Source organism: Panthera onca, chromosome A1 (assembly GCF_046562875.1).
Source record: "Panthera onca isolate mPanOnc1 chromosome A1, mPanOnc1 haplotype 2, whole genome shotgun sequence".
In the NCBI taxonomy this organism is placed as follows: Eukaryota; Metazoa; Chordata; class Mammalia; order Carnivora; family Felidae; genus Panthera; species Panthera onca.
In genome coordinates, this window is record NC_138339.1 from 60,083,055 (window position 1) to 60,099,288 (window position 16,234).

At 41.4% G+C, this 16,234-nt stretch overlaps 1 protein-coding gene across 5 annotated transcripts in view; it reads left to right on the forward strand.

Annotated features, from left to right (window-relative positions):
• The window catches only part of DOCK2 (dedicator of cytokinesis 2), a 418,519-nt gene that overhangs the window by 112,667 nt on the left and 289,618 nt on the right, over positions 1-16,234 (forward strand). For all 5 annotated transcript variants that reach the window (XR_009610788.3, XM_060634987.3, XM_060634989.3 and 2 more), the window contains exons 24-25: positions 6,466-6,536; positions 8,323-8,429. Coding sequence is in view for 4 of the 5 variants with exons in the window: in XM_060634987.3 (XP_060490970.1) it covers positions 6,466-6,536; positions 8,323-8,429 (178 nt within the window). In the remaining variant the exon portion in view is untranslated. The remainder of the gene's footprint in view (positions 1-6,465; positions 6,537-8,322; positions 8,430-16,234) is intronic.

Below are 16,234 nucleotides of genomic sequence, written 5' to 3' on the forward strand. Positions count from 1 at the left end.
ATCATAATGCTCCAATTTGATGGTGCAAGTGAAAATAAATGAACAGCTCATATTGAATGGTACTCTCCCGTGGCAACTATGATTGTCATGCATACTAATAATGCCACTAGAGTGTCCAAAGGGCAGGGTAGCTCTGTCTTTTGTATCCCCAGTATCTGAACCAGCAGCTGCCACTTAGTAGGTACTCGAATATTCTTTTGGCTAAATGAATGAAAGAGTGAATACAAGCTTCCACTGTTTTGTATTTTCACATTTATTATGTATCACATACTAAGCTGAGAGCTTTACATATATTGTTAGCTCATTTGATTTTTATAGCAACAACCTTAGTAGGCAAATACTCTTCTTATCTCTACTTTACAGATGAGGAAATGGAGTCTTAGTGAGGTTGAATAACTTAACCACAACTAAGAAGGGGCAGGTCTGGGATTTGAATCCAGACTGTGTAAGTTCAGAGTTTGAGTTCCTAATCACCACCGAACAAAGCATAGTTTCATGAAAGACCCAAGTCTTCCTGCAAAATGCCAAGTAGATAAGCAGTAAGCGACAGTAAACAATAGTAAAGATGGATAGATGTTTGGTCCACAGACATGAAGGCAAGCTAATTAAGAATACATTTTTCTTTCCTCTCTTTTCATTGTTTATTAGTGTAAAATGTTCAAATGCCTGAACTAAGGGAAGAAAGTGGTCCATTCTTGTGAAGTGGCCTACAGCTGTAGGCTAAATTCCCAAAGTAGGAGAAACAAGACTTATTATTTAACTTGTCCCTTCCCAATTGTATATCCCATACTTACGCGTAATATTTGAGGACAATGGATTCAGTGGTGGGGAGGATGAAATTTTGTTCCAGTGAGGCTGTTGTAGTAATATGGATAACTAATATTTAATCTTCACATCGGCTTCTAAATTAGGTAACTTTATTCCTCCATTCTCCTGGGGAGGAAACTAGAACACAGAGTTAACTTCCCCAAGGCCACACAGATAAAAGTGGTCCACAGGGACTTGACTCAGACAATCTCACTCTTCAGCCAGCCATTTGTAAACACTGAACTCCCCTGTTCCCACCAAGCTTTGGGGGCCAGCATAATGTTGCATTATGGAAAGCATGGAGACTCATGTATTCTGGAATGTGTTGGTCCCTATTTCCTTCTCTTTCCCTGAAATATTGGTGAGGAGGCTGACTGTCCTGAGAGAGCTGCATGTACTTTCCTTAGGGACAGCTCTGCATCTCTAGGGAAGCTGTCTTCTTGTGGTCATGCTGTGGTGAATTTCTGTGACATTGTCCAGTTTCCACGGACCTTAACCATCCATTGCTTGGCAAAAATTAAAGGACTGAATATTGGTGGGTTGGAAATACTGTCTGTGTTCTTGAGTGAGGAAGAGGTCCAGTGCTCTCGTATGATCTTGCATCACTGCAAGGTGTGCTCTTTTTGGCTAAAATTCTGTCTACTGGCATTGGTGCAGTTCAATCTTCCTCCATTTGGAGGAAACACTCAAAAAGAAAATCCACATTGATTTTGAGGGAGTGTAGCTCTTTGGTTTTGATTTTTGTTGTTATTTTTAAATACTTGCTGTTTCCTAGCAGCCCAGAATTATCAATTCTAGAGAAGTCCATCTGGATAATAATCATCTCAAGTGACCTCCCATGACTTCTCTCTGGGTCAGTGAAACCACTACTGTTTGGTTTGGACCTGGCTGTCTTCTTGAGGCTGATACTAGCCTTTGATAGCCTTTGAGAGGGGTCCAGAGTTCGTGATTAATCTAGAAGACCACTTGGTGCCACATGGTAAGCTAATTATTAAGTTGGCAAATGTTTTCCTGGTCTCTGTTCTTACAACCCCTGATATATGTGGTGAGGAAGACTCTTCACTGAGGAGATGTCAGGAAAACTGTACCTTCTTTTCAAAAATTATCCTTATAAAAAGGGGAAGGTTCTCTGCTTCCTTTCCCAAATCATCCTTCTCTCCCCCATCAAAACCTCCTCATCTTCTAACATGGAAGCCTTTCCTTACAGCAGGGTGAGTGGTAGCAAAACACACTGGTCAGCTGGACAGAATCAGGTACATATTCTTTCTATGCTGCATGGTAGCTGTGTGGCTTCTGGCAAATTATTTAACCTCTCTCTGCCATAGTTTACTCACTGGTAAAATGGGATGACAGTACTATTCCTAGAGTAGTTGTAAAGTGCAATGAGATCATGCATGTAAAGTATTTAACGCATTTAAAGTTTCTAGTAATGGTTGTTATTTTAAGACTGTTATATACATTTATATACATTCACATAAACTTGTCTGTATATGTTTTTCTTAAATATTATATGCAATACAGGAATATATACTATGGAATAAAAGTAACAACACGGCAATATTATTTTATGTATAATAGTAGTATTAATGGGAGTGCAAATTATGCCAACAAAGTAACATAGTTCCCAAGAGGCCAGTGGGTCTAGAATGCCAAGCTGTTTCTGGTTTCCAGGCTTTAGAAACATGCAACAAATGGAGGTCTCCAGAGGATCTTATGGCTGAGCTGTTCTGCCTTCTGGGGGAGCTTGGTGGTTGCCCCTGCTGCACCCACCTGCTATTACTCCATTCATGTGTGTAAGAGCCATGTGAAAGGGAGAACTACGGACAGGAGCCCTGCGGCCAGTGCTGCAAACTTCCTGGGTCAGAGATGAGCTGCCCTCCTTGGAAAAGGAAACCACAGGCCTGCTGCTTCTCTGTGAGGCCGCCTGGACCAGATGGAAGTTTGATACTCTCCAGTTGAGTTGATAACACCCTCTGAGTCTCAGGGCGACAGCTACTTAGTTTGTTTTACTTTATTGCCAGCCCAGAGCTGAGAAGCTGGGAAGATTGGCTCCTTCTGAAACAGTCCTTGTTCCAGCCCTGTCCAACTTCTCCTTCCTAATAGCTGAAGTGTTTATGTGTGTCAGTGTAAACTTCTGGTGACTGCAATTCTACAGCATCACTTCAAAGCCCTGGAACAATATGCAGCCCTTGAAAGCCAATAACTTGCTGCCGGCACTGAGGTCTTGGCTTTCTCAACTTGCTGAGGGTTCTATTTCTGTTTCTGTCCTCTCACTTTGGTCTTAATTATGATGAGTACATATTATACTTTGTCCACGTGCTGGGGAATGAGGGCAGGGGTTTGAGGGATGAAATAAGGTGAAATTCAGCACATACGCTTTTGGGTGCCTACTGTGTGCTGGAAATTGCAATAGGTACATGATATACGTTATTTCACGTCATTTCCCTTTTACCCCACATGAAGATGCTGAGGCTCAGGGCATGAAGAAGTGGGCCTTGTTGCATGCAGGGGCTAGGTGGAGTGCTGGGGTTCCTGTCCAGGCCCCTGCGGGCCCAGAACTCTGTGTTCTTTAGCCTAAGAGTGAATGGAAGGACAGTTTGCTAGGAGTGCTTGAACCAGCCTTTATCAGAGCATGCGCCTCAGCACAGGGCATCTCTTTAGAATTTAGACATTGTAAACAAGCTGCCCATGGTGGGGGGAGCGCAGCCTGCCCATGTGTTTGATTTGGCTAGCATGGTGTTAAAAGAGGTGAACCAGAACAACTTATTCTTTAGAGAGAATGTGGGTTCCACAAACTTCATTACTTCCCACTGGCCCAGACTCATTCCATTTCACTTCTTTCTTTTGCTCTCCCAGCCCTTCAGCCATCTGTTTTTGCCACGTCTGCTTGGGGTTTCCTGATAAAAATGGCCTTGACCAACGAGGTTGGAATGTGCTAGACACTGTAACTGCCTGGAGGGATGTTATAGTGTGTCTTAGCATATCGCAATTCTGAAAAGTTCTGCAATTAAAGCAAAAAAGAAAGTTCACTGGTTTATTTTTGCCTAAACCAAAGTTTCCCCCAAATTATTTTATTGCAAGTCCTTTTTCCCCTCACAGAATACCCAACACCATCCTGTGGAACAAGAGTGTCCCAATAGAGCATCAGCTTTAGAATCTTGTTATCTCTTGTCATCTTGATTTGAAAGAATAAAAAATGAATTCCTAGACACAAGATCAAATAACTATAAAGAAAAAGTCTGACAAATCTGACAACATACAGATTAAAGTTCTTCTGTGCAATGAAAGCTCTGATAAACAAAGCTGAAAGACAAGCAGCAAATAGGACAAGCAAAAGGAAATTCTTCCAATTTTTTTTTTTACTGCAAAATGGCTAATTTTAGTGATACATAAAGAATTTCACGAACCAATAAGAAAATAAATCACCCAAAAGGGAAATGAGGAGAGGATATGAACAAGCAAGTTAGTAAAGACAGATGTTCAATAAATATACAAAAGGTGCCCAATGCACTAGAAACCAAAGATTTGTAAATTAGTTGCAAATTATACATCCATTGACAAAACTAAAAACATTTGTATACCAGTGTTAGCATAGGGAAAGGAGTAAAAGGAAATTAGTTATCACTTCTTTCTAATGTAATATGACAATATTTCCTATATATAAAAAAATATATGATATATTTATAATATATAAATAAATATATAATATACAAACATATAAATAATATAATTTATATAATATATGAATAAATATATAATATATTTATAATATATTATATGTATTTATATAGAATATATTTATAATATATAAATACATACAATGTATTATAAATATATTTTATATTTATTTATATATATATACATTTTGATGCACTAATTCATCTTTGAGCAATCCCTCCTGCAGGGATTCTCACAGGTACACAATTGTATATGCTAACTGTTTTCTTACTACATATTTTATAATAAAGAAAAACTGAAACTAGTGTGAACTCCATCAGGGAAGGGGTTAGAGAAGGTACCATGTGCCCATAAGGGCATTGCTAACTAGTGGTTGGATATGAAGGGTGTGCAGTCTATGTGATAGCATGCAAAGATATCAGTGCTAGATGGTTCACTGCAAAAAACAAGGTGCAGGACTGTATAAATCAAGCACACACACACACACACACACACACACACACACACACGTGTGCGTGCACCTGTGCACATTCTTGCATAGAAAACAGTCAAGAAGGAAACTCACCACAGTGTTGACGGTGGCCCCTCTGGGGAATAAGGATTTGGGCTGAGATGGAGATGTGAGACTTCACTGACACTCTTCACCTTAATACTTTACTTTATCCTGTGTGATGTTTTTGTACATTGCACTTATATTGCTGACTTTTGAAAATCATAAACAATGAGAACAAATGAAAGGATGAAGGCATAGAGAGAGACAATTGCTGTTTGAGTGAGGTGGGCACGTAGCTTAAGGCTTCTGAGGGGTGGCTATCCATGCAGCCTGCCTGAGTTTGAATCGTGGCTCTCCTACTTGCTAACTTTGTGACTTTTGGCTCTTTAATCTTGGTGCACAAGAGGTTCCTTATCTATGAAAATAGTATTTCTCCTGTAGGTCTGACATAAGGTTTAAGAAGATAGTCTGTCAGGTGTTCAGTGCCTGCCCCAAAGTTCTCCGAGAATGAATAGTCATAATTATTATTTATGTTAACTAAGAAACTCAGCTATATATGGTTAGAAGTAAGATTTTCTTTAAGAAAGGAATTTTCAGTATTTTTATTTTGGTCTGATCATTAGAGGGTGATAGATACATGTTAGCTATAGTACAGTTAGAATATAAAGAAAAATAAAAAGAAAAGTTTAAAATGCATCCTTCCACTAGATTCTTCAGTGTTGTTTTCCAGCCATGTGACTTAAAACTCCTTCTGTAGAAACTGCAGTCTACTCTGCTGCTTAGCAAAGGATGCTGCTATGTGGGGGACTGGGGGTGTGTCTCATACTCTGGCGGCATCAGTTAACTTGCACCGAGGAAAGAAACAGGCAACAAGCAGTGCACAGCTAGTATGCTAACCCAGCTAGTGGACCAAAACATTCCCACCATTGTTCACAAATTGGCCACGGTGAGAAAATATGAATAACTTAGTCCAAGCTGTCCTTGCCACCAACAATACAATTCAAACACACTATCTTCTAATAATAATAGAAGTTACCACTTAACGCGCTCCAAAATAAGTATGCTGGCTCTCTGTTGGATGCCTCATGTATATTATTTTTAATTTTTCCAATCCTGCAAAATAGGCACTGTTTTCCCTATTTTACAGATAAGGACATTGAGACATCAGAGAGGTTATGTTTTGTCCAAAACCACATGGTTTCTAGGAGTAGAACCAGGATTTGACAGCAGGTGTCTAACTTCAAAGTCTGTGATCATTGTATACATTACTTCCTCCTTGAAGATAGAAGAACTTGTGCCTTACTTTTGTAATCAAAGAAGTGCATGCTAATGTTTCAGTCTACATACAGTGTCTTGTATCTCTCTGTAGGAGTGCCCAGGATTCAGGGTCATTCTCTCTTGATCCCTCTCACGTGTGAAGTACCCTCCTCACCATGTGGAGTTGTTGGATGTGGGCATCCCTTATGTTTATTTCACTTTCCACCTAGGTGGCAGCTTTGAAATACATCCCATCTGTCCTCCATGATGTGGAAACAGTCTTTGATGCGAAGTTACTCAGGTGAGAGCTCACCATGTGCTTTCCTAGGCTCTGATGGCAAGCCAGGGGTTCAGCGGGAATGGAGGAGTGCTTTTATTGGGGGGGGGGGTTCTAGATGGGCATTTGGAGCTGGGGTGGGGAGGACACATGGTGGGAATTTGGTATAGGGCCTCCACTGTGGGATTTTGACATTCTGGTTTTATTTTGCCAGACTTTGGTGAACACCAACATAAAATAAACTTCCTTCTTTGGTGACACAAATGATGCAGCATGCAAACATATAGATTAAAGAACTGATAGTTGCTGTAAATGTCTTAATTTCATTTGGACTTGAAGGTTATTTGGGGGTCCCAGTCTATGCCCTCTATGCCGGATAGTTACAAATAGGGAGCAACCTTACAGGAATAATAGAGATAGGCTCCCATTTGCTTTCTCCTTCTTTACCCCACTTGTCTCATGAGATGAACACATTAGTTTAGGGTGATCATGATGTTAGATAGAGGCATCTGAACCAGTATGTCCTTTCCTCTTTTTCCTAAATTCACCTAAGTTCCGAGATAACATATAGATGATTTTAAAAACTTTTTTTATTGAAATACTTTCAGGTTTAGGAAAGAGTTGCAAAGATAGCATGCCCTTCACCGAACTTCTCTTAAGAAGTTCAAATTTTACGTGACTATGGCATATCCATCAACACTGAGGAATTACCATCATTGTAATTCTATTCACTGCATCCCAGGCTTTATTTGGATCTCATTGGTTTTCTCACTAATGTCCTTTTTTTCTTTGTATCAAGATGTCTGCTGGCTTCTTCTCCTCCTTCTGGTCTCAAATGAAATGTTATCTTCTCAGAGAAGCTACTTCTGAATATTGTAAATAAATTAAATTTCTCCCCCACCCCCTACCCCATTACTCTGTGATGCAACTCCTATTTATTTTCTTCATTGCACGTATCCCTTTGTCTTGATTTGTTTGCTTCTGTGTTGTAATGTCGACCTCCATCAGAATGTAAGCTCCATGCCGACTGGGACCAAGTTTGTTCCTACTGTATCCCCACTGTTCTGCACACTGTCTGTCACACATTAAATAGATGCTTAACAAGTACTTGAAAGAATGAATGAGCACAATGAGATGATTTTGGAAAGCTGACAGGGGCTATAATTCTGTTTCAGCGGCGTCTTTGTGTTCACTCTATCTGGGAAGAACTATCTTCTTTTTCATGTCCTAAACTAGTTCTAACTCACTTTTCATAGCTTTTTTTTAAAAAATAAGGACCCTTCTGATCTTAAGACTTATAAAGCATTACTAACTATAAAACATTAGTAAATAAAATGTTATGGTAACAAAATCAGAACCTGGTTTTAAATCCTTGTTTTTCAATGCCCCCCTCCCCCCAGCTACACAATCTTAGGAAAGTTAGTTAACCTTTCTGAACCTTAGTTTTTCCACTTGTAAATTGGCATAAGTATTGTATCTATCTCAGAGAGTCATGAGGTTTAACTAGAATAATGGATGTAAAGTGCAAAGCACGTGTCTGATACACATAAGGGCTCAGGGTTACTGGTATCATTTTCAGGTTTTCGCATCTCTTTGGATGCTATTAGTAGTCAACACTAACACCAATGACATAAAAGCTTACTATGCATCTGATGCTTTGCCAGGATCTGTGGGGCCAAGGAAGCAAGATGTATGTCGTTTCTGCCTCCACAGAGCTGGCAGTCTGGGAGTAGATTGTAAGTGCCAAGATGTGGGAAACATCTAACCTGATCTAACTTGTCTTCTGCATTCCTATTTTTCCTGTCCTCAGCCAACTCCTATATGAGTTCTACACCTGCATCCCCCCTGTGAAACTCCAAAAGCAGAAAGTCCAGTCTATGAATGAGATAGTCCAGAGCAACCTCTTTAAAAAGCAAGGTGAGTGCAAAGCATCCTGGCTGGGTGAGTGGTGCCATAAACCACATGCTCAACAGGCCAGAGAAACCTACCCAGTGACTCAAAGGTTTCTTCTCTAACAACTCCCTCAGTCTGAATAAATGCAAAAAGTAGGAAGTAGCTGACAACTTAGCCATCAGAATCTAAATTGATTTTAGGAAAGCTTAGGTTGCATTGTTTGCTCCTCCTGAGAGAGTTTAATGAGGTGGTAAATTTGGAGTCATATCTTTAGGTCATTCTGCCATGAGATTTTCCCCTACACGGTTTATACTTGTATGAATGTCTTCAACTTGAGAGGAAGTAGGTAAAGTTTCTTTTTTGGTAGAAAGAACCTGTAACAGAGAAGTTTTCAAAGTTTCCAGAGTGTAAGAATAAACTAGAGAGCCAATGCGGATTCCTGTGACCCATCTCAGATTCTGATGGAGTAGAAAGTAGAGGGGTTTTTGTTTTAGTTTTGCAAAATGTAAATTACCTTTGAATAGCTAATGTGTTTACATGGATCAAAATGCAAAGGTATGAAAAGGTACCACATGAAAAGAGTTCCTCCAGACCCTCTTCATAATCTCTCTGATCTCTTCTCCAAAGGCAACCAGTGGTTCCAGTTTCTTTTTTTTTTTTTTTTTAATGTTTTTTTTATTTATTTTTGAGACAGAGAGAGACAGAGCATGAGCAGGGGAGGGGAAGAGAGAGAGGGAGACACAGAATCCGAAGCAGGCTCCAGGCTCTGAGCTGTCAGCACAAAGCCCGACGTGGGGCTCGAACTCACAGTGAGATCAGGACCTGAGCCGAAGTCAGACGCTCAACTGACTGAGCCACCCAGGCGCCCCCAGTGGTTCCAGTTTCTTGTGTTTGCTTCCGGGGATACTCCATGTATAAGCGATCAGACACATTTATACTATACGTTCTTCCCTGATCTTTTATTATTATTATTACTCAAATAATAGTATAATATCCAACTGTCCTGTACTTTGCCTTTCTTCACTTGCCTTTCTCAAGAGCAGGGAATGGCACTAGTTTTGGGCAGGAGCTTCTGCTCACCCCAAACTGATCTCTGGTAACCACCAGTCCTCTGACCAGTGCCCCACTGCTAAGAGCCTTGGGGTGCCCTGTTTTTTAAGGTCAGTGACCTAGAGGGCCACACCTCTGGATATGGCCAGGCAGGATTAGAAGTCAGTTCGTCATTCACCTCATCTCCAGCATCATTTGACATTTCTGATATCAATCCTATCTGTGAGGATGAGAAAAAAATGATTTTTGAGGGTCAGCACTGTTTTCTGTATGCTAAGGCCAACACTTCCCAATTTTTAATTCCTCTGTGTCCACACTGGTGTCAGTGATAAAATGAAAAGGAAACTGTGCAAGAAGCAAGAGGTCTTAGGAGGCAGAGAATCTGTCCTCACCCAGCTGAAATTTATTCAGAGAGCTGGGCTTGAATACTTACGTAAATTGCCTAGTAATCACAGAAATATTCAGCAGCCACTTCACTGTAAATATTCTTTTCCCCCAATGCCTGGTTAACATAGTGCATCCAAAATTGCTCTCTGAATTCCTGTCCCTGGAGTTAAGGGTAGGAGAAGGGCATGGGAAGAAAAGTGTTCTTGTGATTTTATATTTGTGTCTGTGGTTTCCTGACCATTCAGACAGATGTGTGACAACAGATGAATGCAACAAATACATGGTTTGTTTGTACAAGGTGTTTTGTGGCAAGGTGATTAGAAACTAATCCTGGTAAGTCTTCTTGCATCTGTTGTGTACTGGGTTTTTTAAGTGGACATTCTGTGGTTTTCATGTTCTGACTTCCACATCAGACTGAGTTGCCCTCACTCTGAAAGCCTTGAAATATGCCTGCCCCTTTCTGCCCTGGCAGTTTCTTCCTGGATTTCGGGAGGTGTCACTGTGGAGACTGTAGAGATGAATTGAGTCCCACCCTAGGGACCAGGACGACTTCAGGTACATATGGTGCTGCACTGCACAGGCAGCAGAGAGTGGGGCTACTTGGCTTCCCCTCATTGTTCAGAGCTGCCGTCATTGCAGGGGCCCGGCTTAGCATCAAGGCCAGATGGAGAGCCAGCACCGTCCTGGATTGGGCATGTGGTGTCGACTCCAGGCTGGTGGAAGTTGGAGTAACTCCTATACTGGAGTCACATCTCCCGGGCTGGTGGTGGCCCCCAAGAGTCAGCATAATCACAGGCTGGACAGTTGTTACCCACCAGTCCTGCTGTATCTCTGAGTTTCAGATTCGGTAAAAACCCTCTGTTTAATATTAACAGACAGAAGGCCAGCCCCAGCGTTGTACACAGTTGGAAAAGAAATGCAAAGTTCTTCCCTTTAAACACTTACAGAGACCAGAAATAGGTGGACAGAGAACTCTTTGGAGACATCTTTCAAAGGGGAGGCAATGTGTAATTAGTCTATCCATCACTGGTTCACATGTGAAAGCAGTATGCACAGCTTAAAGGTAACTCCTCTCCCACTATTGATTTGCTAAGTGAACCCTCTTCCCAAAATAACCCCAAAGGGAAACATCAGCTTATGCCTCTTCTTAAGTGCTCAGGTTCCAAATTAATACAATCTGAATTCATACGTGCTTGCTGGGTCTCATTGGCTCTTGGGTATCTCCTTTATACCCTTAAATAAAGTGAGTTTGGTTCCTTGGCCAAGTTTGAGCTGAAATGAAATCCCTCCTGTTGTTCTCCCTGTGAAGTGTCCTGTGCCTCAGGGATGTGATTTGCTTTGAGCCTGCACTCATTTAACTGCCAGATGTGCAAATTGCCTGGAGTATTGTCGGTGACATTAGCTTGTACTCACAGCCTTAAACATGTGTATTGACATCAAGCAGAGGGGCCAGAAGGCTTTTAAGCACTTTCTGAAATGTTGGCAGACTATCCTATTGGCCTATCTTCAGGAGGATCCTATGGAGAGGGGGGAGAGACAAGGTTTACTGGTTAAGGACACCGTTCTTGTATATCACTAGGCCTGGGTTGAATTCCTAGTTCATTTTCTTATTAGCTGTGTGATTATGGGCAATTTACTTAACCTCTCAGATCCTTAGTAAGCTCATCTGTGAAATGGAAAAATAATAACCATGTCTATGTTAGAAGGCTACCATGTGGCTAATGAAGTGAATAATGCATTTAAAGTACCTATCACGGCACAGTGTCCTATACTAAGTGATAGCTGTTATTATGGGTGTTGTGGTTATTATTCCTGCTGCCCCTTCCATTTTCCTAGCTTCTGTTCTGACTTCCCAATTCCTTGCAATAAGAGGGTCCCTTCAAATGTGACAGTTGCATGGAAGCCAAGCTTCCTTCCTTCCCTGGAAGCTACATGTATATCCTCAACCTCTGAGAAACACAGAACTTATTCAATAAAAAGGCCTTGGCCTATGTATGCTTCCTATTCTGATTTTGAATGTTTTTTTTTTTCCAATCTTAATTTCATTTCCCTTTATTTTTGCGAAAGGCCTGTGCTATGTATGCTACAAGAAATACAGGTCAGAGTGAGATGTTTGTGCTTTCTCGTTTTATTGTTTGTCTTGCTGTAGACCTCAACATAGTTACACAGTCTGGAACACTTGACAGCCATATTTTATGATGGTTTGTTCTGTAGGACTCTTTTAACACACACACACACACACACACACACACGTGCGAGCACACACACACACTTTCCCCCCTTTTTTCTTTCACGGAAGCAATTAATCTCAACTTCTCCTAGACCTATTATCTTGAGTAAATTACTTAATAATTACTTAATCCTGTAAATCTCAATTTCTTCATCTGAAAAGTGGGAATAACCACAGAACGGGTATCATTGGGTTATTGTGTGGATTCAATGGCATAATATGGCCTTTTAGCTTGCGGTGTGAGGGAGTTAAGAGTCTCAAGCAGCCAAGGTCGCACAGGGAGTGGCCCACCCAGTGTGAATGATTTCAGGGTTCAGTGAGAGGAGACTAAGAAATCTGTGGAGACTAATTTGCTATCTTCTCTAAGTCAAGCTCAGACTTGCCCGCTGGTGATGATGGGAGAAAGGAATAGATATGCCCTGAGAAAGCTCTGGGGGGAGTCTGCGAGAAAAGCAAACCTTATGTGCCTTTGGAACAGATTTGTCCCTATGAGAACCTAATCTCTAAGTAATGTGTCTTTTTAGTCTGATGCTAATCAGATGAACCATCTGGTTCAGTGTAAACTGCTTTAGGATCCACATTGCTCGCTTTTCTCAACTTCCAAAACAAACAGAGGAGGAGGAGAGGGAGAGACAGAGACAGAGATAGAGAAACAGAGAGAGACAGGGAGCAAAAGAGAGAGAGACAGAAGGAAAAAAACAAAAGGACAGAGAGAGACAAAGAGAAACAGAGAGAGAGAGACAGACAGAAAGTGAGACAGAAGGGAATAAAGAGACAGAAAGGGACAGAGAGAGACAAGAGACACAGTGCTGACAGAGATCTGGAAATTCTTCTGGTGTTTATTTTCAGCTAGTAGGTTTTTCTTTGGAAACTTTATTGAGGAGGTCTTCTATGAGTACAAAGCATCCAGTTTTTCTTTTATCAGGATGTAATTTCCTTCTTTCCTCTTCCTCTTATCTGTTGCCCACAATACCCACAGCTCCCCATGGGGGGTGGGGGGCACAGGTGGCTGTGCCCAGTGCCATGGGGTTTATCTTTGCTAATCAGCACATCCCTGCAGCACTGGCCTGGGAGCAGAGGAGAGTCCTCTTGCTCTACAGTTATTACTGTGCTTGGTGAACTTATGTAACATCTCTGAACCTCCAGGATTCCACCTCTGAAGAATGTAAGACTGTTGCCATGAGAATACAGACTTTTGATTCAGGTAATTCTTGCTTCTGGTCCTGGCCTGGTTGCTTACTAGCTGTGTTCCTTTGAACAAGTAACCTCTCTGAACCTTGGTTTCTTACCTACAAAAATGGGATAACATATGTAAAACTACCCAGCAGAGTACTTTACGTACTTGCTGCTTACGTAAAAGTATCTATTGTATCTATTGCATAACAGTAATAGCCACAAGAATAATAATGCCATCAAAAGCATTTTAGAGCGAGACTTATATTTATTGCATGCTAGCTGTGCATTAAGTGTTATAAAGGACATAAACATGTATTAAATTCTCACAACCTAATATCATAGGTATTATTATTCCCATGTTATATATGGGGAAACCAAGGCCTGGAATATCAAGTAACTTTTATCCCATGAGACCAAATATTACACAGTATATTAGGGTATTCATGTATTGGGCTATGTGATGCCACAGTAGGAAATACATCCCTAGATCTCAGTGGTTTAGCAATGTAAAGGTTTATTTCTCTTTTGTAAAGTCTGATGGGGGGGCCCTGCACCTTTTGTCCCTTCTGAAGCTATTCTAGCTGGTACCATGGCCTCCATGTCAGCCTGAAAGTGACACCCACCAAGTGTATCCACAGTCCTTTGGCCAGAACCCATCACAAGTTCCTAACCTAGCTGCAAGGGAATCTGGAAGTGATGGGATACACATGGAATATTTGATGAGTGCTGTCTCTGCCATTCACAGGTAGTAAGTATTAGAGTTGGATTCAGGGCACAAGTCATTTGAATAACAAAACACATCTTCTTTCTACTATACGGTGCTTTATTCTCAGAATGAATAAAAAGGAGAAGACAGTGCCTATTTTCTTGTTGAAAGCACTTTCTTTTTCATATTAGGAGACATGCCTCACTGTTCCTCCTGAGGTATTTTTTTTCTTGTATCCTCCACTCCTTATCCCTGTTTCAAATGCTGGGCAACTCTCTGACGGCTGTGTATAGGGACCCTTGCCTGGGTGGGAAATGGAACTCTTGATGCTGTAACTTTTGCTATAACTTTTCAGAGCAGAGCTGCAGCAAACAGTAGTGTTAGGAGGCCACCTGGAGCTTGGAATGTCCACATCAGGCTGGGCTCTGAGACCATTCAGAAGGAAAAGGCAGTAAGAACAAGTCCTGTTCCTCCAGGACATGAGCTCGTCTTGTGGAGGGCTTCTTGTCTCTCCTGGCATTGTACACTATTGTACACAGCCTTCCATACTTCTATTCTTTGCAAATATTATCTAGGATGAGTTCTTCTGCCTCCCTAGCGCCTTCCCCTACCCCCAGCCACTAACCAGCAGCTGCTACTCATCCCCTTAAGACCCAAACCAAATGTCCAGTCTTCAGTAAGTAGGCATGTCACGTCTGCCCCATTCAGCACTTACTCAGTCTCTAGTGTAGGTTGAGCCTGGGAGGTAGTGGGGACACAACAGTCGCAAGTTTGCAAATTTCTGCATCAAGTTCAGTGTGCAAAGATGATACAGCTTCTAGTTTTTGTTTGTTTTTAATCTAATCTTTTTGAGTTTTCACTTCACATTGTACTGTGTCAATTTAAAGTTTTCATTTAGTGGTACCTTGTGGCTTCAGATGTAACCAGTCTTTCAGTTTCAAAATAGTCCCCTCCCTCTTTCCAAAGTTGCATCTGGAACTGTGTCCCAGGGACCAAATTAGGAAAGGGAAGAAAGATTTTGTTTTTGGCCTTCTCCACAACTTATCTAAAATGGTTCTCCTTGGGACTTTGGCTCAAGAGAGGTTGTTGAGACACACATGTCTTGTGGCTGTAGGTCTCAACCTCAAGCAGAGGGGGCGCTAGCCTTCCCCTCTGTCACACCTTCCTTTCTGAGGAAGCCTTCCCCAACTCTTTCCCCAGGGGCTATAAAAGTGGGGTGGCTGCCAGGGTACCTGACCAATAGGGGAAGATGTGATGGTAGAGAGTTCAGTATGATCAGAGTATTATCCTGGATTCACAAAGGGGATAAAACAAGGCACAGACCCTCTGTGAGGGTGATTTCTCAAACCTTAGGTGCACCTGCGGAGTTCATTAAAATTGCAGAATCCTGGACTGTATACCAAAGATTGTGACTCTGAAGATGGAGTGAGTGATGTGCATGGTATCAGTCCTCCAAGGAGATTCTGACAGAGGTAGCCCTCCAGCTGATGCCTCTGGATTTGGAAACACAACTCCAGGAGCCTGAGTGAGGGAAAGGAAAGCAGTGCAGGTCATGAGAAGTGGCTCCCACGGTGCATAGTGCAGACTTCCATTGTGCTACTTGACATCCTGTAGTCTCGTTTGTCTGTTTATGGGGCTGTCTGTGCTGAAGGAGCGGGCTGCTTATGGATAAGGGCTACGATTTATTTCTTTATGTGCCTACTCTCCTTAGAGTTCCATTGATACCAGCTTTCAGAAACTGGTCTTTGGACCTTGGCAGTCATATGATTAAATCGCCAGAGTTGCTTACAAAGAGGGAAAGGAAAGAAAGGACTTTACATGTACAGAACTGGAGGCATCACAGCACTTGAGTCATAATATATCTCATCATTGGTCCACACAGGGGTCTGCTTTTGTTTATTTGCATATTCATTTAGTTATTGTTAACAATAAATTAAAGATTCATACACTCACTACCCAAAACAAAAACTAGAAACTTAACAATCAGTGGCATGTAACTGTGTGGCTCTTTCTTTACCAAAGGTGACCACATTCTAGAATCTTCTTTAATCATTTCTCTGCTTTCCTTTTTATGCAGTTTTATTGCATCTCTATATATCTAGTGCTTTGGTTATTTTATCTTTCTGAAAAGGGTATTGAAACATGAGTAAATTGGTGGAAGGGGGGACACTTACTTTATTTTCACTTAATATTTTACTAAGATTCATCCATATTACATGTTGCTGGAGTTCCTTGTTTTGACAACTATGGAGGGCTTCATTGTGAATAAACTATGGAATT